At 41.7% G+C, this 27,395-nt stretch overlaps 1 protein-coding gene across 1 annotated transcript in view; it reads right to left on the bottom strand.

Annotated features, from left to right (window-relative positions):
• LOC147856494 (uncharacterized) overlaps positions 1-10,631 on the bottom strand; it is a 98,338-nt gene extending 87,707 nt beyond the window's left edge. Inside the window, exon 1 of the mRNA XM_087329842.1 lies at positions 9,154-10,631. Coding sequence (XP_087185968.1) covers positions 9,154-10,587 — 1,434 coding nt within the window. The 5' untranslated portion in view covers positions 10,588-10,631. The remainder of the gene's footprint in view (positions 1-9,153) is intronic.
• Positions 10,632-27,395: the final 16,764 nt, after the last annotated feature.

Raw genomic sequence — 27,395 nt, 5'->3', positions numbered from 1 at the left:
GAAAGGAGGAACTCGATATCTTTTGACTTTTATTGATGATTTTTCAAGAAAAGTCTAGGTTTATTTTCTTAAACACAAAGTGATGTGTTTGATACTTTCAAGAAGTGGAAAATTCTGATCGAGAAGCAGACGGGAAAGCAGATTAGAAGACTTCGAACTGATAATGGTTTGGTATTTTGCGGAGGAGATTTTAACAAGTTTTGCGAGTTTGAAGGAATTTCCAGACATCGCACAGTAGTTAAAACACCGTAGCTGAGTGTATGAACCGAACTCTTTTGGAGATGGCTCGTTGTATGCTTTCCAATGCTCGGTTGTCCAAACACTTTTGGGCTGAAGCAGTTTCCACAACATGTTTCCTAGTGAATTGTTCACCATCGACGACAATTGAGTTTAAAACTCCTGAAGAGGTATGGTCTGGTAAACCTGCTAATTATTCAAATTTGAGAATATTTGGATGTCCTGCTTATATGCATGTTAGTGAAGGAAAATTGGAGCCTCGAGCTAGAAAATGTATTTTTCTTGGTTATGCTTCTGGGGTGAAAGGATATAGGTTGTGGTGTCCTGATCCTAAGTCACCTAAATTCGTAATTAGTAGAGATGTTACTTTTGATGAATTTGCTCTACTAATCCTCGAAAGGAGCTTGTGTTTGTGTCTTTTCAGTTATTCTGTTAATCTGGAAAGGAGAGATTACACTCTCAATTTAATTGCTTGATTCGTTTGGGGGTCGAGGCGGGAGATATAGTTGAGGCTCCATCTTGAAGAATTTTAGAGTTTATTGAACTGTGACAATTATTCCACATCACGCCCAATTATGGGTTTATATGACAACAAGTACAAAATATTTCATTGATACAAGGTCCTTTACCTTTACAAGTAGAAGACCAACCATGAATTGATTGGTGTTTACGGAATTAGACGTCATGTTTATAATATACTACTAATATTTTGTATCATTGCTCTGTTAAGTCTCTTCGATGGCTATTATCTGAGGCCAAACAAGAATAGAAAATATATAACTTTGATCACAGACATTAGCAAATCTTAAAACGTAGTTGGCAATCTAAATTGCCACTTCTAGCAAAAGTCATCATTTCGAGAGTTTGATTGGGAATTTGCCTTTGGGATTAGCTCTAAAGCGACTTGGACTAGCAATGGACAATTGTGTTTCCTATATTGTTCAAATGGAAGATAATACTCATCATTTCATACAATATCGAATTGCTATTTTGAGTGATATTTCTAAAATTTGACAAGTTTTATCACAATGCTATTTATTGCCAAGTTATTGGTGTTTATGTCACGGATGTGACAATAGTCATGTCAAGATTCGAGCTCTTCACCTCTTGTATCTAATCAAGTGTTATGTTTTAAACAACACATCCAAATACATGGTCTTGTTATCCATATCTTAGTAGATTATTAGTAAATTATCTATTCCAAGTTCTAGGAGTTTTTAGAAGCTTCTAGAAAGCTCCAAAAGCTTCTGCATGAAAATGGGTCGATGCATGGAACTAAATGTAGAGCCCACAAACATGTATAAATACTTGTAACTGTCAAGAAATCGATGTGGAATAGATCACAATAGACGAACTACACACTGAAATACGGTTTACAAAAAATGCCAGAAAAGACAAGATGAATGGTGCACAGAGATTTACGTGGAAACCCTAAAATGGGGAAAACCATGGGGACAGAAACTTCACTATACAAAATAGTGGATATACAACACCGAGAGGAATACAACACTTTGTCGAGTGCATCAGCCGCACAGGGCTCTTCGCGTCTGCTGTTACACACACAACTATGGCGCGGCTCACACACACTCTCTCTCTCACTCTCTCTCTCGTGCATTACAACTCCAGTACACACTTTTAACTATGTTCATCACCTAGTTAAAGTTTTTCCTAGTTGCATATATACTTACACAACTTTTCTGGCTATTTAAATACGTAGCCCTCATGGGGCGCACACTTAGCCTATTTATGAGCATAGTCTCCCGAGTTGGCTATTTACACGATTCCGGTTTCTCGTCAACTCGGCTCCTTGACTATCGGCTTTCCAGACGGCCAGATCTTCCTCCCACTGGAGGGACATATCCCAACAAACTCCCCCTTCACTCCTGTGGGAGGAAATCTGTCAGTCTTGTATTCTCTCGATAGACTCTGAGTCAGTCCATAGGTAGAGAATTATACAACGCTCTCTACTAGGTGATGGTCTCCATGCACATAATAAGAGAGCTTCTTGCCATGAGATAACCATTGAACTGTTGAACACATGAAGAGCTTGGAATCATAAATGAAATATAGCCATTTAGTGATTGCCACCATGAATCCTTAATCGTTGTATTCCCATGTGCTAAACCCTTGTTCTCAATTAAATATTGAGCAATAGATATCCATGGATGTGAGTTTGAACACATATCTTGTAATAATGAAAAGCTACAAGCCATCATATGCATAGATAAGTCCAATATGCTAGCTACCCCCAAGCGCTCATGGGTTGTTGCTAGATGATTCCACACAACCCATGTGACTCCCATCTTATCCCTCGTCTTCTGTGACAACAAATATCGAAGAGGTTGTAAAACAAAATGCAAAGCCTTCTTTGTCCATGATGGCAAAAACGATAAGTAATATAATATCATGGGTTCCATAATACATTGTGCAACCTTCAAGCATACATGAAATGGGCAAGATTGTAACTTCCAATATATGAACTTAATATCCCTAAAATTACTAGACATCCATTCAATCAATTGACCATTTGTAACATTCATTCACAATGGATACCCAAGTGTAGAAAAATAGAGTCTTTCTTCACCACGGACCCTTGCCATCCTAAACATTCCAAATCCTTTTTAGTACATGATATGAGACTAGACTTCCTCCAATTAATATGTAATCCGGAAGCGAATGTAAATTGGTTCTGCATAATCATCCCCTTCTCAAGATTCTCTTAACATGAGACTTGTAGAAACATGAAATAATCATCTGCCAAAGCTTGTGCTGCTAGTTACCAAAGGTGTAGGCCCCCAATGTCACCATTTGTTGTAAGCCTTGACAGCATCACTAACAAGGAATGAGTAACAATAGGAAACAATAATGGGCTAATTGGGATCCTTAATGAACAGATCTTGTGATGGCAATATCTGAGTATTGTGTTGTCTTTCATTTGTGTTGAGTACACATCTACATATCATGTGTGTACAATCGGTTGTAGCCGGCCTGTCACCTCCACAATCGCACAGTCTCAGTTTCGATCCCCGTTTAAGTCTGTAGTTCGAAATCATCGAACCAGTTCAAAGCAAAGCAAACCCCGCTTTATCCCCGACCACAAGACCTTGAGTCGAATCACCAAAGGACCGAAAATTCGACACCGTGTTATCCTAAGCCGATAATAGAACATGAAAACACATTATGCAATATATTCCTACATTCAATAAAACCATATTTGGCAACTTCGGTAAATACTTTTGTAATTGACTCGAGAGATGCCACCTTCAGAACTAATTTAATTAGACCAACGTTCTAAGGTTGAGGCAGACAACCAAAAAAAATCCCAAGAATGTTGAAACGACAACGTTAAGGGCCCCTTTAGAATGTTCGAATATCACTTAAAAAGTTCATTTGTGAAGCCATTCCAACCAAGGCTCTTATCACTGGGAAGATGCCTCAAAAACCGTGTCCATCTCATCCTCAGTGAAATTCGCATCCAATTCATGACTAATGAGGTCATGCAGAATACATCCAGCCACATCATAAAACTCAGAGCATGCTCTACTCACCTCATTTGTCATTAACACTTGTGGGCCAATCAAGTCCTTAAAGTAGTGAACATATAATATGTCAATTATTGTAGCAGGATCCACTATATATTCATCCCCCTTGCTTCACATGTACCACATTAGATCGAGCGTACGTAGGATGTAAAGCCCGAAAGTTGTTATTGTCCACAGAACCTAACTAAAATTCAAGATAGGAGGACAATTTAGTTGTACGTGTATTGTGTTGTCATGACAAGTCATATGAACATCATATATTTTAGAAAATGGCTCCTACACATTTAGGGACATGCACATACCCTCCCTCCCTTGCCACCTCCACTACTAAGATGGGGGGAATATTCTCCTCTCGTAGAACCAGCAAGGACACAGAAATGGGTGACAATATATGTACACACACATAATTAGAAGAAGTCACTTATTTAGTGGGGTATGCATTTTAGAATATGCACATTGACTCGTGTTACTATTATACTTGCATTGACGAATATACCCTTGTCTAAGATTTGGACAAAAACATGGTAGATAGAATATACGTCGGATGATTTTGTTGATGTGATATTAGTTAGTTCTATTTTTCACTATGTTTTCATAAACCACACACGCATGTGTCGTGCCTTTTCGAAATTCTGCTTAAATAAGGCATTTTTTAACATCTCACTAAGATATGAAAAAGAGAATGCGACATATTACCTATTTCAAATGACCCGATGTTTAAACCTCCATGACAAAACATTCTCGAGGCTTAAACTAAATATTTGAGATCCAAAGAAAAACAAATTCAAGAGAATCCAAAATTACATGGTTATATCGAACTAGCAACTCATTCTTAGAGTCAACTTCATTGATTTTCCTTTTTCAATCCAAGTGTGCAATGTCTTAGAGATTGGATCCATTAATGCATAAAGGGACATATATATGGTGCCATTTGTAATAAGAAGACAATACTAAACATTGCAAGGATAGCCCACAAAAATGTCAAAGGCTAGCCCACAAAAATCTAGTGTCATTTTTATGCGGGGAAGTGTCGATAAATCTCTTGGTAATAAATCCCCACTTCTATTCTTAGAGTGCACATTTTGTGATAGCATCCAAAAGGATGAATAACTATTGTGCAAGCAAGACATATGGGTCGATGAGATGTCAATGTCGGGAACCATAGATGAGTTGGACAGAATGTATTTAGGAAACAAGGAAGTGGAATAATTTGATTGCCTAGCTAGTTCGACTTGAATAAGGTTCTTTGTTGGTAGTTGGTTAAGATGTATTTAGTCTTGAGCATAGATTGACATATTAGCATTAGTGGGCCCTCCCCCATGAAAGCAAATGAATGCAAATACGAATACGAATACATGTTCAAGTATTCCTTTTCTTTTCTTTTCTTTTTAAAAAAATCGATTTGTTTTAAATCTGCTAGTAGGCAAGCCAACAGCCAACAAAGAAGCTTCACCTTGCTCCTGTGCATGATGATTACACCCTTGCCTCCCCCCCATCCTATTCTTGGCCTACAATTAGGGATTTGGTTGAAAACCCTAATTTTAACCATATTTCCTATTCTCAACTTGGTTTTGTTGAAGCCCTACTTTTGGATGAAACCCTAATTAGATAACTATTAGTGCTTTAATTAATGTTTTAGTGAATTAAATAGTTTTTATTATTTAAACTTAAAACAAATGGTTTTATAATATTCTTTGGGCCATTTTGTATTCTCGAATATTACAAATATCACGCATGTGTCAATCTATGGTCTTGAGTATGTTCCATTGACTTTTTATGTACAATTTGGGTTTAGCTTAAATCTAGGGACTTGAGTGATATTAAATAACAAGTTAGTTGACAAAAAAGGAATATCCCCGCTACCATAAATCAAATAGCACATTTAATATGTGAACAAGAGCAATGTATACTATAAATACTCAGTCTCTTTCACTTACACATCCCACATTATCACTTTTCCCCACATGTATTCGTACAGTGTACATTTTATGGTTTCACCCCCAAGGAGGAAGAACTATTGTGCAACTAGGCCGTATGGGCTGATGAGATATCAATGTGGGAAATCATCGATGAGTAGGACAGAATGTATTTAGAAAAGAGGTAAATAGAGTAACAAGATTTCCTAGTTAGATCGACTAGGAGAATGTCCTCTGCTGGTAGCTGGGTAAGATATATTTAGGCTTGAGTATATTGATAAACTAGACGAGAAGCTACATTTGTCTTGAGGTGAACTAGTAAAGGTTATCTATTCTAATCTAAAAGGTTTCGGGTTTAATATTAATCTCTACAAAACATCATCATAGTTTTTTTTTTGCTACTTGATCTCGAATCCTTACTCATCACCACTTGCAAATATAGGTTAGACGTAATGCTTTGATAGGTTTCTATAGCTTCCAACAATATTTTAACATCTCTTAATTTGTGATCATCCATCTTTTGATTCTATAGGATCCATTTATTATTCACTACAACATAAATAAAAAGTATCATGTGAATTATATATTTTATGTAGAAGCTTAGTATATAGATTAATCCAAATTATACTTTCTACAATTAACGAAATAGAAAACTATTCACATGTAATGGGGAAGATCAAATTTGGATGTTGAGCAATGAAACAAATAGGCAAATGTGTGTAAGCACTTTATAGAAATAAAACCAATATTAAGAAAATAACTTACACGAATGGTCAAACGGTAGTCTTGTCTTTGAAAATGTATTGCAAGTTTGGAATGCTTGAGAAGGCATAAGAAGTGTTCGAAGAGCTTTCGGTGCGAAATGTTGTGGCTTGGACTTCCTTGATTGCTAGATATGCCAAACATGGATTTGGGGATGAAGGCGTGAAATGTTTCAAGCAAATGTGTGATGAGCGAATAGTTCCTAATGCAATAAGTTTTGTTTCCATCTTGAAAGCTTGTGGAAACCTGAAAGGCCTCGAGATGGAGAAAGAGATACATCTGGAAGTTCGGAAGAGAGGATTATTGGAAAAGAATATTGTGCTTGGCCTTGCATTGTTTGACTTGTATGCAAAGTGTGGCAAGTTGGAAAAAGCACAAGAAGTATATTCGAAGAGCTTATTGTTCACAATGTTGTTCTCCTATGTTTCCATAGAGTTATGTAACATATGTCGAAATGAGTGTCTACATAACCTCCAAAGATATAACTTTGGCTATTTCTAGATCATTTACCAAGATTGAAGGATATGGAATCCTTATAAACCATTCCCACTTTATATGGAACAAATTTGCACGATATATTATATAAATGCATTGAATTGAAACACAACTAAAAGATGTATTTTTGTAATGTTGGTGTGGATGTGCCTTAGATAATTGTTGCGTTTGGGTGTTGAAGCTGAAGAGGCTAGTTTTGGATCAAGAGATGAATGAAGCACACGATTCGACAAGAATAATTTCATTAAACTATAGTGTTACGAAACATTAGGGTAAGGAGCAATGCAACATAGTCTAGAGTATGATTCAAATTGGAGCCCTTTAAATGCAAATGTTACTAAATGATTTGAAGTCATAAACTTTCACCATAATGTTACAATATGATTTAAACTTGAGACGGTTTACGCGAGAAGTTGTAAATAGCATAAGAACAAGGATATAATACATAAAGTGTGTCGTAGGGAAAAGGAGACCAAGTCCAAAGATCCACAATAAATATCAATGATGATAAAAGAGTAAATGATTTACATAATACATAAAGTCTATTGTCGGGAAAAGGAGACCGAGTTCAAACATCCACAATAAAATATTAATACCAAAGAACATTATGTTCCCATCAATAGAAGACAAGAAATAGTGTTGAATGGGTTTGTAAGAGCAAGAACAAGATGAACAATGGTTGCTAATGTGTTAACCAAATATAAGCATTGAGGCAGAATGGTTTAGGGGAATCCAGGCCATCCCCGTGCATGGTATCTTTCCATCAGTACCAAGCACTCGGGATCTTGCTAATGGAATTTATCACACTTTGCTTTCATTCTAAAGTCTTATTATAATATAAAGGTTTTGAATACTGGGGTTGTAAAATCATTACATAAAATCAACAATGCAAAGTAACAATTCAAACATATAAAGTTGAACAATGTTTGGGAAAAAAAAGGTTTAATATTAGGGGAGCAATATATAATCTATGCTCTGAGAAAGCCGAGGAGAATATTCTTTCCATTTATTCAAAATTTTGTTGTAAAGATCAGTGAGCGCAATGCCTTGATAGGTTTTGATAGCTTGAGACGATATTTTAAGATCTCTTAGTTCGTGGTCATCCATATTTTGATTCGGTAGAATCCATTTATTAGTCACTACAACATAAATAAAAAACAAGTATCATGTGAATGATATATTTATTTTACGTAGAAGCTTATATAAGGGTGCTATTTGCACACATTAGGTTAGTACATGTAGATTAATCCAAATTATACTTTCCACAAAAAACCGAGTAGGAATCTATTTATATGTTATGGGCTGAATTAAATTTGGATGTTGAGAAATAAAACAAACACAAGCAAATGTGTGTAAGCACTTTATAGAAATAAAACCAATATTAAGCACAATAACTTACGCATATGATCAAACAATATTGTTGTCTTCGGTTCAATATGTTGTTCGATGAGTACATTCTTTCCTTTGGTGTGACGAGCACCCTAATTTACAAGACGGAAGATTTAGTAGTCATGATGTAAATTATTATAAGTAAGGTTAAGAAAGTAAGTGTCATTGGGTAGACAAATTCACCGAATCTAGGGAGTCAAATTTTGTTTTCATCATGTTTCTATGTATACTTAGTCAAATAAACTTACATAATTGGTTGTAAATGAAACATTTGGAGTCGACCAATAAGTGTGCTTGAACAAGGAAAACAACAGGCATACAACTTTGGCATACATGATATACATATGTATATATATATATATATATCATAGGGATGAATATTTACGAGACAAACTTAGATGTACAAGGAGACATTGAATTGAAAGTTAAATATATATAGGTGGGCGTACCTCCTCATCAACTTTTTCATGTAATCTCGGATTCGTCTCATTCTCATTCGTCCTTCCGAAAAGAGACTTCAGACTAGAGGGTCTGTCCAACAGGTAGAGCTTGTAGTTCTCGAACGCGAAGTCACTGATGAGGTCCGCGATTGTCTCGGGCGAGGTCGTCCATTTCTGTAACACATTAATCAGGTTCAATCCCGACTCGGGCATGTGGTCCTCGGACCGATCCATAAACTCGGCACACAAGTCTCGGTAATGTTCCCAAGTCGCCGAGGTGTCCCAGCTGTAGAGATTTCGATTCTCTCTCGTTTGCCGGGACTTGATGAAGAGGATGGCCAACAGGAGCTGTAACTCGTAGGTAATCACCACCTTGCTTGCCTTGTGTGCCTTCTCTTCATCTTCAGGGCTTAGCCTTTTTGTGAGCTCGTGATTTACCCTGGCTGTAATGAGGATTCCCAGCATGTGAATCAGGAAGGCCGTGTTCTCTCTCTGTGTCACCTTGATTCCGTGATTGCGTTCGACAAGTAGCAGTTCATAAAAGAGACAGGAGCTAAGGTATTCAGGCACCCTCCAAATGCTACATACATTGCTATGTATGATGTACAGTATGGGTTCCAGCTCCTGATCATCCTCCAGAAGGTTTGGGATGTGTAGTGCAGACTTGGCAGACTCCAGGATCAGTGTGATGCTCGCATCCATCTTCGCCTCTAGATCCACTACCTGTGCTACAATCCAAGTGTACTTCAATTTGTCGTCCAGAAGGTTCATGGACTTCTTCGAGATCTCCTTCAGCCCTTTCTCGTCTTCCAGACCAGTGATTTCATTTGTGTTTTTGTTCAATTTCACACTGTTGCCGATCCTCACCATTTGAGCCTTTATTTTGTCCCTGTTGCTCTTATTTTTGATGTCTTTTAGAAGCCGATTCACATTGTCATCCGTAACGTGTTGATCCACCAATTGAGGGATATCGTTGTATGTCATGATGAGAAGCATTGGAATGGCACTGTCCGCGACGATCTGCATGAGATTGCAATCATCCGCGAATCTGTTGTCGGATGCGTTGAACACATACCATATGAGGTTGATCCGTTCCGACTCCTCATTTCTCTTCTGCCGCTCCTCGATGAACTGTTTCACGGTTTGGAGATTCTCTTCACCACGCACGTCCATGCCATTGCTGTCATGGATGACAAGCTCTGGGAGGCCCTCGTCCTGCAGGCACCGCCATTCTTTGCGGATGTCCTGGACACCAGCCACAGCTTTATCCCCAAGATTGCAGGGCCCCTCCTTGCCAACGATCAAGCGAATGAGGGTGGTCTTGCCACTGCCCGAACGTCCCACTACCAGGATGCGAACGGTCCTATACAGATCTGCTGATCGGAAGTGTTTGTTGTATATAATCTTCAATTGTTCCCTACGTGTATATTGGTCTGTCGATCCTATCTTTGTATATTGATCTGCCTGTTTTGGGGCTGTTGATCCTTCCTTTGTATGTTGATCTGCCGTTTTTGGGTCTGCTGATCGTTCTCTTGGATATTGATCTACCGGTTTTGGGTCTGTTGATCCTTCCCTTGTATCTTGATCTGCCGGTTTTGGGTCTGCTGATCGTTCTCTTGTATGTTCATCTCCTGGTTTTGGGTCTGTTGATCCTTTCCTTGTATCTTGATCTGCCGGTTTTGGGCCTGTTGATCCTTCCCTTGTATGTTGATCTGCCGGTTTTGGGTCTGCTGATCGTTCTCTTGTTTGTTGATCTGCCGGTTTTGATTCTTCAGGTTTGACGCTTAGACAGCAACACCACTTCATGTTTAATTCTTTTGCTTTTGGACCAAATACTAACTAATGAAGCTGCTGCTGTATATTAGTTAGTTAGTACTTAATATTTAACACCCAATCCCTGTTTTTGGCAATGTAGGACTTGCTTTAAAATCAGAAACCCCCTCCATGTCCAAAGCGACTTTGAGATGTCGAAAATGGGAGCTGTCAAAATTCTGCATTGTCACCCACTTCTGTGTCCCTGCTGGTTCGACGAGAGGAGAATATTCCCCCCATCTTAGTAGTAGTGATGGTGGCAGGGGAGGGAGTGTATGTGCATGTCCCTAAATGTGTGGGAGCCATTTTCTACATATACCTTATGTCAATATGACTTGTCATCACAATACACGTACACATACACGTACATACACAAGTTGTCCCCTGTGTTGAAATTCTTTTAGGTTCTATGGATGTAAGAACTGTGTTGAAATTCTTTTAGGTTCTATGGATGTAAGAACTTTTAGGTTTTTACAACATTTTTGAAATTCTTGGAACTCAAGACGTCCTCAAGGTCAAACGAGACCATCCGATCAGCCAAGTGAGTCTTCCACATCCAATCGAGGATCCGTAGGATTGTTTTAAGCTTAAGCAAGTTATATATATATATATATATATATCAATAACCATTTGGTTAACTGTGTGTCTGGTTAAGTGCGTCATTATATTAAGTGCATTTTTTATTACTATAGATGTCAAAATCCTGATCAAAAAATTTACATTGTTTCATGACAAAATACGTCAAACCAAATTGAAATTATGTTCCAAAATTTCAAAAAAACAACAAAATCATCAATAAAAATAAGATTTCAAAGTTCTTTTGCAATTTCATACCTAAATCATATAAGTTCATTTGCCTACTTTTAGCGATAGCTTAGAAACAAGAGCAAAAATTCAACAAAAATATGATTTCTAAGTCTTAATAAAGCTAATTAACTAATTTCACATTGACTTATCTATTATTTTTGAGTTCCCTAAACCCTCGGTCTAAGAAACCCATAACTTGTGAACCATATCGACATATGGACTCCAATTCAGCCATAACAACCAGACAAATACATCACATACTCTTCTATAGTCAATTATTTTTGAATTCCCTAACCCTCAGAGTAAGAAACCCCTAATTTGTGAACCTAATAGGAATATTTGCTCCAATTCAGACATAAAAACTAGACCAATGCATCACATACTCTTTACAATCAATTATTTTTGAATTCCCTAAACCCTATGCCTTAGAAAACCCAGAAACGCACAGAAAGTCTACATGCCCAAAGAAGACTATAGGAGCACAATAATGTCGTGAGCAGCAACGTGGTGAAGCGGAAACCTCGTGAGGAGTTGTATGGGATTGATTAAGGAGCAAAGAGGATCTAATCGGTGGTTGTTGGGGCTATGCTTACTCAAATGTGCAGAGAAAAGTAAAATTGGGGGAAAACGGTTTCGTGTGTAAAAAGCCGTAAGTGCGCACAATATATCAATAAAAACATATATATATATTGTGGTGTGCATGAGTTCCTTTGTGCCACCTTTTTAGCATACCTTTTTAGGATGCATGTACCTAAGCTGACCCACCCTTTTAGCACACCCTTTTTAGCTAAGGCAACCCAAATGGGTACCTTTGTATCAACTATAAATTGAGTAAGAAGTAAGAAGCTAACTAGGTTGGTTTTGATCTCTTATGTGCATTTCACATATTGGTTGAGATGCGGGGTACCAGTCCTCCACGTTCAAGCATCCACCTCTTCCCCCTCATCTTAGGTTGCCCATTAACTTCTTGTCCCACGAGTTTCTCTGATCCCCCTCCTACATGATAGCCCTCATGTCCCCCACCTTAGACAAGTTGTGGTAGCCCTCAGTCCACATGAGTGATTGATCTCCATCCGCCAATTGCCAGCTCGTACACGATAGCCCTCATGTCCCCCACCTCAACAAAGTCTAGGGGGTCCTTAGTCCACAGGAGCGATTGATATTTATTCGTCGATTGCTATCTCGTTTTCCGTCACTAACCTCATCCAGCTATAAGGTCTGGTAGTTCCATGGGGATGTCGTCAATGCCGTTGCAGATCAATTCGGTGTCTAGCAAATGTTTACGTCCCCATACCATCATTAGACAAATGGCCTCACTAAACGCCTCAACAAGACCCTCAAGAAGGACATTGCCGCTTACATCGATCCATGCCACCGTCACCCACCACAAGTGTCCATTGATGTCCATTCGAAACCTGCCAACATGGATAGTGCCACTTGGGAGCTCTACCTCCAACAGATGCTCTGTCGAATACATGTGTATAATGGACGTATTCATACTATCCCGTTTTTGGCCATTTATGTAATTAGCATAAAGGGTAGTTGCCCTAAGTCGGTCACTATATATAGTGACCTTGCAACCTTTTTGTAAGGTTGGTTGTTGTATTGTCTCTTTGTGAAATAAGAAAATCTTTTGTGTCTCTCTCTCTCTCTCTCTCTCTCTCTGTGCACGACCTACAATCTGTCATACGCAGGTATTCAGCAAGACTCGAATGCTCCTTGATCTTCCGCACTGACGACTCGTCTTCAACATCTGGTATCAGAGCTTGCACAGCATTCGGTCCTTCAATCCGCTGTCGGCCGTCGTCACCGCCTGCACAGCATTCGGTTCTTCACTTCATCACGGCCTGCACAGTATTCGCGTCATTCGAAGAAAGAGAGAAGAAGAACAAAAACGAGGTTTGCACCTCATCGCGTTAGATCCTCTTGCTTGGAGTAAGCCATCAGGTTGTACTCTGTTCCTTGTGATCGTAACCGCTCGAGGTGAAATCCCCTTGTGCATCATTGACATGATCGTGCTCCATTCGGTTAAACGGCATCCGAAAAGGTCATTAAACGCTGCTCGCTGCTCGTTGTAACCACTCGGTGCAGATCGGTCTCAAGACAACAACCCCAATTCGCGCTTCATCCGGCTGATCGACATTCGAGAGGATCAGTTGGATCTGTCTCTCTCGTCGCTGCAGCCACCCGAAGCAGAATCGGTCCAGATAATCGGTTTCAATAATTGGTATTCGGCAACATTCGGGAAGACCAGTCGGTTCTGTCCCTCAAGCTACCGAAGTCAATTCGAGCAAGTTCCGAAGCCGAACCGACTCGGGTTCAAATCCGACTAGAACGATATCAGGTGAGCCAACCGGCTGCATCCCAACAAGGTTCGAAGTCAACTCCGAACCGAGCTTCGTCAACCGAAACCGAATTTGATGGCATCAACATCCGGCTCGTCAGAAATGAGTCTACGAAAGTTCGATGGATCGAACTTCAACTTCTGGAAGGAGCAAATGCAGGACTATCTCATAGTCAAGGGGCAAATGGATCCCATCGAAAATGAAGAACCTCCAGAAGGATACAAACCAATTGAGTGGCAGAAGCTGGACAGAATTGTCCGCGCCACGATACGGATGCACCTATCGGAATCGGTATACTTTACGGTGCAATCGTGTACGACAGCATTCGAACTGTGGAAAACACTGTCGGACACTTACGAAAAGAAGGTCGCCGCAACGAAGATGTTTCTGATCCGGCGCCTCTACAACTTGCGGATGAAAGAATCCGATTCGGTTCAAGCACACCTCAATGAGTACGAAAGCATAAGCTCCCAAATCTCGTCACAGGGGACGGCAATCGAGGATGAACTCAGAGCAATGATACTCATGAGCAGCCTTCCCTCATCATGGGAAACTTTCGTCACAACCGTGTGCAACGCGTCAACCACGGCTGTTAAATACTCCGAAGTCACGAGCGCAATCCTGACCGAAGCAGCTCGGAGAAAGTCTTTCGCCAAAGACTCAACAGAAGACGCTTACGTAGTACAAGGTTCGACAGACCGATCGAATATACGAGGAAGAGATTCCTCACGGCCGCCGAACAATCAGCGAAGACGGAGCCAGTCACGGGATAACCGAATCTGCAACTATTGCAAGAAACCCGGACACATCAAAGCCGACTGCCGCGCACTCAAGAACAAGAACAACAAGAAGAGTGGCCGGCATGAGGAGCTCAATTACGTCAGCTTCTCAGCTGATGTACTACCGGACGACCCGAATATACTATCAATCGAAAATCCAGTCGGATCAGAAGTTCTACTCACGACTGAAGAATCGAGCACATGGCTCTTAGATTCGGGCGTGTCATTTCACGTGACTCCTCATCGATCCCAATTTCGGCAATATACGATCCGTCACTCCGACTCAGTTCGAGTCGGTAACTCGCAACACTGTGACATCATCGGAATCGGCACAGTAGAGCTCAACCTTGCAGGTGGCTCTACACTTGTACTCCACAATGTCCGACATGTACCCGAGCTCTCAAGGCCATTGATCTCAGTCGGACAACTAGATGAAGACGGCATTCGTGCCGGTTTTTCTTCGGGAGGGTGGACACTCCACAGGGGGAACCTCCTGCTTGCTAGAGGACCCAAGATACACTCCCTGTATCCGCTACATGTTACGCTCAGAGAGGGTAACCTGTTTTTGGTGGATATTCCTGTGTCATCATTATGGCACCGAAGATTAGGACACCTCAGCAAGGCCGGCATCACGCACCTATCTAGAGCCGGATACATCCCCAAACTCTCCTTCTCGGACCATCAATTCTGCGAGCATTGCCAGTATGGCAAACAAGCAGCCGCATCACACCCGACATCAGCACCCAGAGAAACGAGACCTCTTGATTTGGTCCACTCGGACGTCTGTGGCCCAATGCCGCATCAGTCTCTCGGCGGTGCCTCTTACTTCGTCACTTTTATTGACGATTCGACTCGAAAGGTGTGGGCTTATCCAATTCGCACCAAAGACCGGGTCTTCTCGATCTTCACCGATTGGCTCGCTATGGTAGAAAATCAAACCGACCGAAAGCTGAAATGCTTTCGGACAGACAATGGGGGAGAGTTCAAATCAGAAGAATTCGTCAAATTCTGCCGACAACGCGGCATCCGACGTGAATTTACGGCACCACACAGCCCGGAGCAAAACGGGATTGCCGAACGCATGAATCGGACAATCCAAGAACGGATAGTTTCCATGCTTCAACACTCCGGACTGTCGGATGGCTTCTGGGCAGAGGCTCTACTCACGGCAGTACACATAATCAATATGTCGCCAAGTAGACCTCTAGGACTTCAAATTCCTCAGGAACTATGGATCGGCAGTAAGCCGAATTACGACAAGCTGAGGATCTTCGGATGCGAGGCGTACGCCCTTATTCCGAAAGATGATCGCCGAAAACTTGCACCTCGGTCCAGGAAATGCATTTTCCTTGGATATGGATCCGACGGCGAAATGGGATACCGACTCTGGGACCCCGAACGCAGACAAATCGTTCGAAGTTCGGACGTTGTGTTCAACGAGTCGGCTATGAATCCATCAGTCGAAAAACCGATCGAAGTCCGAAGGGTAACATTCTCCGATGTGCCGACCCTTCAAGAAGGCCCTGCTCTCAACACACGGTCAACTTCACGGGTAGCTGAACCTTACACTACCGACTCGGACAACTCCAACTCGGCACAGCAGAACAATCCGCTTTCGGACCATCCGACCTCGATACCTGATGCGACCAGTCCAATCATACCTCGACGATCCGAGAGAGTGTCGCAACCTCCGGAGAGGTATTCTCCTGGAATTTTCTTCACCGACGCCGGCGAACCGACGTCTTACGAAGAAGCATCGACATCTGTCGATTCCGCCACCTGGCATCTGGCGATGGAGTCGGAAATGCACTCCATTCGGGCAAACAAGACCTGGGATCTGGTCGAATTACCTAGGAACCAACGTGCTCTTCCTTGCAAGTGGGTCTATCGACTCAAAGAGACGTCTGATTCGACCACCCCAAAGTACAAGGCTAGATTAGTTGCGAAGGGCTTCCGACAAGAATATGGCGTCGACTTCGACGAGATTTTTTCACCAGTGGTGAAAATGACAACCCTTCGTTTTCTACTCGGCGTAGTGGCAGCCGACAACTTGGAGCTGATTCAGCTAGATGTCAAAACAGCCTTCCTCCATGGTGATCTCGAGGAGGAAATCTATATGGAGCAGCCAAAAGGCTTCGTGGCAACTGGCCAAGAACATCTAGTCTGCCGACTCAGGAAGAGTCTATACGGCCTCAAACAGGCACCACGACAATGGTACAAGAAGTTCGACGACTTCATCCAATCGATCGGCTTCTCCAAAAGCGATGAGGACCATTGTCTCTTCACCAACACAGCTCAAGATGGATCACCCATCTTCCTCATCATTTACGTGGACGACATGCTAATTTCTGGGCGCCACGCGGGCGAACTTGCCGATCTCATTCGGCAACTGCGGTTGAAGTTTGCCATGAAGGACCTCGGTCCGGCACGACACATACTCGGCATGAAGATTAGTCGGCATCGCGATAAACGACATCTTTTTCTGTCTCAGACCGACTATATCCGACGTGTCTTAGAACGCTTCAACATGCAATCAACCAAATCTGCTTCAACCCCGCTCCCTATGAATCTTCGGCTCTCTCAGCGAGACTGCCCGACATCCGGTCCGGAGGGGGCAGATATGAAGTCGGTACCGTATGCACCGGCAGTCGGCTCCCTTATGTACCTGATGGTCGCGACACGGCCTGATATCTCTCATGCCGTAGGAGTCGTTAGCAGATTTATGCACAATCCTGGCCGATCGCATTGGAACGCAGTCAAGCATGTGTTCAGATATCTGGCTGGCACAAAAGACCACGGCATTCTTTTCGGTCCGAACCGAACCTCAGGCGTAGTCGGTTACACCGACTCGGACTTCGCCGGCTGTATAGACAGTCGGAAATCAACAACCGGATACTGCTTCAAATTCGGCAATGGAGCAATCTCGTGGAAGTCGAAACTTCAGGAGTGCACAACGACCTCAACGACCGAAGCAGAATATGTAGCTGCGTCCGACGCAGCAAAAGAAGCTTTGTGGCTCGGTCGGCTGGCGCACACGTTTCGACAAGTCGACCATGACTCGGCTCCAGTTGTCTACAGCGACAGTCAAGGTGCTGTTGCCTTGTCGAAAAATCCGGTTCACCACAACGCCTCCAAACATATCGACGTTCGATATCACTTCGTTCGGGACTGCGTCATCTCAGGGAAAATCGGTCTAGAGAAAATATCCACAACCGACAATGTCGCAGATGGAATGACCAAGTGTCTTTCGGCAGACCGTTTTCGGTCTCTTCGGCATCAGATGGGCGTAATGACAAACCAGTCCGGTTAGACTCGGACACAGAGCAGGATGGTTCCCGACAACCGACATCAGTTCCTTAATGATCGGCTTCAACTGTCCCGACCCGACCAGTTCGGTCTTCTGCCTTCGGACCCTGCCGACTCGAACAAAGCTGATATGTCCGAGAACCTAAGTCTATACCTGTAATCTTAGATAACCCATGTATACGCCCATTACGGGGGAGTGTCGAATACATGTGTATAATGGACGTATTCATACTATCCCGTTTTTGGCCATTTATGTAATTAGCATAAAGGGTAGTTGCCCTAAGTCGGTCACTATATATAGTGACCTTGCAACCTTTTTGTAAGGTTGGTTGTTGTATTGTCTCTTTGTGAAATAAGAAAGTCTTTTGTCTCTCTCTCTCTCTCTCTCTCTCTCTCTCTGTGCACGACCTACAATCTGTCATACGCAGGTATTCAGCAAGACTCGAATGCTCCTTGATCTTCCGCACTGACGACTCGTCTTCAACATGCTCCCCCTCCTTCGAAAAGTCATTGTTCTTGTTCTTGTTCCTATTCCGGTTCCTGCTCCTCAGTCTCTTGTTTCTCTCAGGAGGGAAATGTGGTGTGCATGAGTTCCTTTGTGCCACCCTTTAAGCATACCTTTTTAGGATGCATGTACCTAAGCCGACCCACCCTTTTAGCACACCCTTTTTAGCTAAGCCAACCCAAATGGGTACCTTTGTATCAATTATAAATTGAGTAAGAAGTAAGAAGCTAACTAGGCTGGTTTTGATCTCTTATGTGCATTTCACAATATATATATATATATATATATAGAGAGAGAGAGAGAGGAGTGATGACGTTCCAAGAATAGTGTTGAAACATGCTCCTCATGTAACTTTGTACTCACAACTCCGTTGTTTATGATTTTTGGTGCCTTGCAAAGCTCGTTTAGAGAGCTTTCCAAGGATTATTTGGACGTTAAGTTTAGTTATCTTTACAAGAATCTACAAGAAAAATTGTCACCGGCCTCCATTTATAATCGAGCAAAAAAAACACAACCTTTGGTCTGATACCGCTTGAGGAGGTATAGACACACAAGAGTGTCACTCATGTCACTTTTGTGCTCGATTATAATGAGGTAAAGATCAAAATAAAAGGACTACAAAGCACACACAATGACACAATAAAGATGACACAAGATTTAACGGAAAAACCCTCAATGAGGGAAACAACCACGAGACAAAATCCAAAACCAATCCATTATCACCAAAGAGATATAACACAAGTTCTATCTCTAGAAAAAATCATATTCAACTATTCTTGGTGGGAAAGATGTTATTGGATATGATTATAATATTGATAGTCGTCGTGATTTTGTTAAGGCTTTGCTTTCCGATTTTATGGAAAAAATTGAGAAAGATGCTAAAGATTGTGTAGAGGTGGTGATGAGGACCAAGTCTATATTAGCAAATTTTGACAAGTTCTATGATCATGGTGTTATTTTGTCTTTCACTAGCAAACGTCCTTTAGTATCATGGATTAAGCAGTGATTGAATTCATTCATAGTGCCTAATTGTGTTGAGGATGTCTATGTGGTCCAAGAGGTTTCTATGATGTGGTTTTTCGATCCTCAGAACACTGTATGACTTTGATGGCAAAGGTACCAATCTTTTTTGATAGAAGATTAGTGCATGTGATGGAATGGGCTCCGGTGGTGAATTATAAAGATTTATTAAAACAACAATGTCCAATTTGGGTGACCGTTGATTGCAATAACTCATTCTTTTGGGATTTACTACCAAGATTGATGTCTCAAATTGGTAAAGTTTTGGTTGCTCCTCATGTTAATTTGTTAAACAAATGTAGATTTTGCATGTTATGGGATACAAGTTGTAAACTTCTAGGATGGTTGAGTATAGATACATCTCGATTTCGTCAATTTCGTTTTAAGCTTCAATGGGAAACTTTTGCAGGATATTGTTTTAATTGTGGTAAATTGGGGCATTTTATGGCTGAATGCCAATATCATGGTGAACTATCCCCAGAAAATCATTTCAAAGGGAAAAATAAGGAAGATGTTGAGAATGATATTGTCTCAATGGTTGATATGGTCATGGATGAGGGAACATCTCATGGGTTAGATCGAGATCCAAAAGTTCATGGTCATGTTAGAGGTGTTGGGGAGGAGAATGGAGTATGCATTAATGATGACCCAAATGTTGAAGATGGAGAGTGGCATCAAGTGAAGCATAAGATAAAAGGGAAGGGGAAGGGTGTTGCCATACAAAGGGACACAAAAAATACTAACGGTAAGGCATTACCAAAAGATAACTTGAGATTGAATGAGGAGTTTAAGAAAAATCTTTGGTAGAAACAAGTGTGAAATCAGAGATTGTCCAACCAATTAAAATTTGATTCTTCAGGAAAGGTGGTACGACCTCAATTAAATCAAGGACTTCGTGCTCGTGGAGCTAGACAACAAAACCCTAATATTGTTGGAGGGGATGTAGTACATATAAATCCTTATACAGCTCTTGAACAAGTAGTTAGTACATTCATGAATACAGTTGCTCAGAAAAGCAAGTTCTTACTAAAGGTGTTAAATGAAAGTGGTATCATGGAATGTGCGAGGGACAATTTTCTCCTCATAAGAAATATATATTATGGAATAATTTATTTGATAAACAATAGGATGTTTTATGTGTAGTTGAACATAAGTGTCATGATTTAGCAGGATCTGTGTTACATTTGCTTGGATATTCCGCATATTATGCAGGACAGTTATCACATCATTATTCGAGGGTTGTCATGATTATTCGTGTTTGTTTTGTCCACATATAGTCTAGAATGATCCATATGAATGTTTTTTGGTGATGAAAGTCAAGTATTTTGAGGATTTGATATGGTTGGTTAGAATCTATGCACCCAATAATGCTAATCAACACATTGAGTTATGGTCTTCAATGTATCCACGGTTATTAGTAGGCCGTGTTGGTTTGTTAATGGGTGAATTTAATATGTGTGTTGATGCTTCACAATCTACTTCACGATTCTCCTTGATGGATTCTCCTCAGCAAGCAGTTTGGGACAAATTGGCATCAGAGGTTTTGAAGTTAGATGTATGGAAATGGTTGCATCAAGATGAGGTTGGGTTTACATTTCAGTCTATCCAATATAAGGAAACATGGAGTAGGTTAGATAGAATGTATGTTATGCATGATAAGTGCTTTTTGCTGGAGATGCTTAATATGTCAATTATGCAAGAGGTTGTGACATTGGATAATTTTCCCAAATGTTTTGAGTTTAATAAACATGGGGTAGATATGTGCAAAACATTGCTTCATCGAGTTCCTTTGAGGTTTAATTCTTCTTTATTATTACATTCCTTATTTGATGGTTGTATGCAACAAAATTTTGGAATGTTTTCTGAACAAGTTACTTCAAAAGGATGGTATGCATGGGATACAACACTACAAAACATCAATGATATTCATCGTATGTATGGTATGACTAATGCTAAAACACGTAAGAAATTGATTGATAACTTTTCATATATTCTTACGCGATGCAATGTACTATTGATGGATAATCAGGATGATGAAGAGCTTTTGGATGTTCAAGTTCAAGTACAGGACATTTTGAAGAATTTGTCTTGTCAAAGTTATTAATAGACAAGACTACGTCAATTAAAGGAGGGATTTATAGATAATCAATCACAATCTCATATGTTTTTTCAAGGATTAAGACCACCATATGCTCATTCAAATGTGGTACAAATTAAGATAAGGGATGACATTGTTGTAGACCCAATCAAGGTTATTGAGTTATGTATTACTTCGTTAAGAATTTGATTGGGCCAAAGTTCATAATTAATGAGGATGTTTTGCAAGCACGATAAGAGTTTTATAATGTAATTGGGAGTGCCATGAATAAAAATATTTGTCAAGAATTGGATGCAGATTTTGAAGAAGCTACGGTGGAAAAAATATTGTTACACCTTCCAAATAGTAAAAACCTTGATTAGGATGGTGTTAAAGATGAGGGTTTTAAGAAGTATGTTGGCATGCTTAAGAGTCCATTCACACAAATGTTTCAACAATGTTGGGATTCTGGTTTCATGCATGAGAGCTGGAAGGTGGGATTAATCAAATAGATACCAAAGGCACCATCTCCGGAGTCATTTCATCAATAGAGACCTATTTCATTGATGGGAGGTGTTGAGAATCAAGCTCAACATAGTGCAACGTGTGAATACACCTTTTGAGAATCTATGATTACTTAAAGGTCAAGAGTCATACCACTACTCTCTACACATTAACTATGTGTCATAGAATTAGATTCTATGACACATAACTAATGAGTTACATATTCCTCATGACTATGAGTCTTCACATTCCCCAAGAGAGAGTGGTGGTTGTACTTAGTTAATGAAGAGAGAGGGTGATTGTATTTAAAGCACCCTCCTCATACTTCATACTAAGTCGGTGTTGACTCCTTGTAATGCTACATTTTGTATTTCCTATTTTACTTGTGAATATACATCTTCTTCTTCTTAAGTATTTCATTTCTCTAGCTTATCTATCTTGTGTTTCTCTTCTCTTCTCTCTTTTCTCTCACATAACACACATCTCTTCGGCTACACAAGAATCATATCCGATTCTCTACATGGTATCAGAGTGGTTTGGCAGCTCAATCTAGCCCATCCGCATTTGTTGTGTTCTACGCCAATGTTCGAGAAGAACTGGTCCATCGTTATCGTAGTGCGACTACATAGCTCGTATTCAGGAGAGAAGGAAAAGAAAAGAAGGACGAAATCTTCATCGACAATGAATACTCAAATGGGGAGCGCTCTCCCTAGGGAGAAGCTAGATTGAAACAACTTTGCATCTTGGGAGTACAAGATGCACCAATACCTTGTTAGCCAAAGGCTATTGGGGTTACATCACAGGAGCACAAGAAAATCGACCCGACCCAAAAGACGCCGACTGCGCAACATGGGAGCAAGCGGCAAGCCAAGTGATCTATTGCTTGGCGACATATGTTCACGACCACATGCTCGGCTACATTCGAGTAGCTGAGATGCCAAAGGAAGCGTGGGAGAATCTACGAAATATTTTCGTCACCAACACAACCACGAGAAAGCTTCAACTCCGCCAAGAGTTGAACAACATCCAACAAAGGGATATGTCCATCACGAGCTACGCCTTGAAGATCAAGGAGCTTTGCGACTCACTCGATATGATAAGCATCAATGTAGACGATGATGAGATGGTGCAAATATGCCTCGGCGGCCTTCGACTACGATTCGGCGGGATGAGGATTGCCATATTAGCACGGGAGAATCCGCCCTCCTTCTTAGATCTTCAATCCATGTTGTTGGTCGAAGAAAACCATGTTTGAACAAGGAGCAACGCCTCGGAAGGCCACATGCTTTACTCACACTCGGACGAACGAAGAGGGCGTGGTCGTACAAGAAGAGGCCGATTCGTCCAAGGACAAGGTGGACAAGGCCCGACTTAAGAAAACAACTCCCAATTTCAGCATCAAGACGGAAGCCATCGAGGAACCTTCGGAAGAAGGGGGAGCTTCCATTCCGGTCCGAGCTGACAAAACGTGGTCGAATGCGGCTATTGCGGAAAAATCGATCACCACAAGAAGATGCGGGAGTTGGTTTCCATAAGCTGACAACTCACCAATTACGCCACCAACTCCGACTATGACGATCATCTTGAATGTTCGTGATGAGATATAGAGCAAATTCTATGTCGGCTTCTACTTCGAATAGCGCATCTAGTCCGGAAGACGTATGGTTCGTCGACTCTGATGCCTGGAACCATATGAGGTCTCATCAAGAATGGTTCCAAGAACTTCGAGAGCCGGACCAACCCGGCTATGTCGAAACTAGAGACAACACTACGCATCCAATTCGAGACATCGGCAATGTCCCATTTGTCAAAGAAGGTAACCAAACTTTTATTAAGAATGTCTTGCATGTACCAACCATTACGAAGATTTGGTCTCGGTTGGCCAAAGTGTTGAGTAAGGGATCCAAGCATGATTTAATCAATGTGTTTGCTTCATCATAAAAGAGGGTTGACTCATCGCTCGTGGACGAAGAGAGGGCCGAATGTTCATTCTCGACTCACACGAGATGAAATCGAACATGTTCGCAAAGGGCACGAAAGCCGATTCTGACATATGGCACAAGCGGATTGGCCATATCAACCTCCAAAAGCTCAAGGCAATACAATTGAAATGAGTCACCCTTGGGCTCCCGACATTCAAGCAACATCGGTAACCATTTCCAGAGGGGCGTGTGTGCTGCTTGCCAATTCGGCAAGCAACATCGGTAACCATTTCCAGAGGAGCGGAATGTGAGCAAAGATGTACTCGACGTAATTCATTCTGATGTATGGGGTCCGGCTCAGACGGCTACATTCGGCGGAAGCCGATACTATGTGACCTTCATCGACGACTTCTCTAGGCACACTTGGATCTACCCGATGCAACAAAAGAGCGAAGTGTTCGGACACTTCCAAATATTCATGAATGAAGTCGAGAAAGCCACGGGCCGACATGTACGATGTCTTCAGTCGGATACTTCTCCGACGAATTTTCGGCGTTTCAATGGAAAGAAGGAATTCAGTGAGAGTTTTCGTGTCGACATATGCCACAACAAAATGGAGTTGCCGAAAGAAAGAACCGGCTCATCGTCGAAGTAGCACGGACCATGATGAACGAAAAGCACATGCCGAAGTCATACTGGGCAGAAGCAGCTAACACGGTCGTATACCTCATGAATCGGTGTACAACATCGAGTGTGCACGAACTTACTCCGCACAAGAAGTTTTTCGGAAAGAAGTTGGACCTATCACATGTTTGGATATTCGGCTCCATTGCATATGTGCAGATCCCCAACGAGAAACGACAAAAGCTCGACCCGAAGTTGGAGAAATGTATCCTCGTAGGATACTCACTGGAGAAAAAGGGGTACAAGTGCCATAACCACTCAACTCGAAAATATCGAGTAAGTCGAGAGGTCATTTTCGACGAGTTCGCATGCTAGTATGCACCAAAGACAACTTCGACTCCGATTCTGCTAGACCTGGAATTCTTCGAAATAGAGATAGAAGCCGAAGATCAGCTTGACACGCACATGTTCGAAGAATGCTCTGGATTTGTCTTCTCGAACGGTAGCAGAGCAATATCTTGGAGTAGTAAGAAGCTACCTACCGTCACACTTCCGAGTACGGAGGCCGAATACAGGGGCGCAGTTGTAGCTGCATGTGAAGTCGTATGGTTTAAGAGGATTTTGAAGGATCTGAGCGTTCCCATCGAGGATCTTATTCCCATTTACTACGACAACATGAGCAGTATATATCTGTCTCGGAACCTCGTGTTTCACGCATGCACAAAACATATCGAAGTGCACTACCACTTCATTCGAGAGCGTGTTCAAGCCGGAGATGTAGATCTTCTACACATAAACACAAATCTTTAGACAATCGACATCTTCACCAAGGCCCTAGGAGCCGCCAAGTTTTGGCAATTCATGTCAGACTTTGGATTGACGATCCTTGACTTGCGAAGCTTGAGGGGGAGTACAATCGAGAACCAGATATTGTCCGAACGGGGTACGAGCCGAATCGGACACTGGAGATCGTCCGAACCGGATACTAGCCGAAACGGACGTCAATCGAAAGAAACCGACCCGAGTTGAGCTTGAGGGGGTGTGTTGAGAACCAAGCTCAACATAGTGCAACATGTGAACACACCTTTTGAGAATCTATGATTACTTAAACGTCAAGAGTCATACCACCACTCTCTACACATTAACTATCTGTCATAGAATCAGATTCTATGACACATAACTAATGAGTTACATATTCCCCATGACTATGAGTCTTCACATTCCCCAAGAGAGAGTGGTTGTTGTAGTTAGTTAATGAAGAGAGAGGGTGACTATATAAAAAGCACCCTCCATATACTTCATACTAAGTCGGTTGTGACTCCTTGTAATGCTACATTTTGTATTTTCTATTTTACTTGTGAATATACATCTTCTTCTTCTTGAGTATTTCATTTCTCTAGCTTATCTATCTTGTGTTTCTCTTCTCTTCTCTCTTGTCTCTCACACATAACACACATCTCTTCCGCTGGACAAGAATCATATCCGATTCTTTAGAAGAGGGTTGTACAAAGTGTTTGCAAAGTTATTATCCAATAGAGTTAAGAAGTTCTTACCTCAACTTATTCATCCATCTCAATATGGTTTTATTACAGGTAGAAATATATTGCATAATGTTTTGAATGTTCAAATGGCTACCAATTATGCTTGACATACACATCAAGAAAATGGTTATTATGCAATTAGATTTGGAAAAAGCATATGATCATGTTAATTGGTCTTTCCTCTTAGGTGTGATGTATAATATGGGGTTTGGTCCTCGTATGTGTCGACTGTTGGGATTTCGGTCCCTCCAGATGGGATGTCCGGAGATGAATGACGGCAAGCCCGGTTGCGGTTACGGAACCGGAGGATGAAGAGTGCCCGGTTACGGAGACGGGTGATGAAGACCCCGGCTACGGAGCCGGATGACGAAGACCCGGCTACGGAGCCGGATGATGAATGTACCCGGAGAGAGATCCGGATGCGGGGACATATTTGTGAATATGTTTGCCAAGGGCCCTTGAGGCCATATTTGTAAATAGCCCGAAAGTCATATGTGTATAAATATGACTTAGGGCAAACAGTTTTACGTTGTTGCTTAATTCTCATGCGAAGTGAGAGCAGCCGAGAAAGAGAGAGAGAGAGAGAGACGAAGAGGTCGTTGCCTCTGTGTATTGCCGCCGCCTGTGGCGAAGACAGTGAGCTCAAGGTTGTTGCCTTGTAGCTTCACCAGTGTACATCCCTGTTCATAGTGATAGTTGGAGTTTGAGGACTCCCGTGGTTTTTCCCATTTAGGGTTTTCCACGTAAAACATCCAGTGTACCTTTCTCTCTATTGTTTTGTGCATTTTGTATTTCCTGTTTTTCTGTGAGTTGATCCCATTCCTTGGTTGTGGCCGAGCACGCTTTTTTCAACAAACTGGTATCAGAGCGACGGTAACACAGAAAATGGAAGGCGGCAGCAGCGGGCAGCCGGGGATGATGGTGCTGAATGCGCAGAACTACGCCGACTGGAAGATAAAGATGGAGGATCTGCTCATTGTTCGGGACCTGTATGAACCGATCGACAGGTCGGAAATACCCAAGGGGGTACTTGAGACGGAGTGGAGGCTTCTGAACCGGAAAGCCGTTGCAACCATTCGGCAATACGTCGACGTGAGCGTTCTACAACACGTGGCGAACGACACCAACGCATATGAGATGTGGAGGAAGCTGTCGGGCCTCTACGAGAGGAAGAATGCGTTGAACCGGACCTCCCTGATGAGAAAGATAGTGAACCTCAAGTACCGGGACGGCGAGAGTATGGTGGAACACGTAAGCACGTTCATGGGATTCGTGAACCAGCTTGCGGCGATCAAGTTCCCGTTGGAGGATGCAATGCAAGCCATCATCCTGATGTGTACATTGCCGGAAAGCTGGGAGAACCTGGTGGTGA

This window comes from Azolla caroliniana, unplaced genomic scaffold (genome assembly GCF_043228905.1).
Source record: "Azolla caroliniana isolate FFs.n. ecotype wild unplaced genomic scaffold, voAzoCaro1.0.p SCAF_13, whole genome shotgun sequence".
In the NCBI taxonomy this organism is placed as follows: domain Eukaryota; kingdom Viridiplantae; phylum Streptophyta; class Polypodiopsida; order Salviniales; family Salviniaceae; genus Azolla; species Azolla caroliniana.
This window is presented reverse-complemented; position numbering and strand designations above follow the sequence as displayed.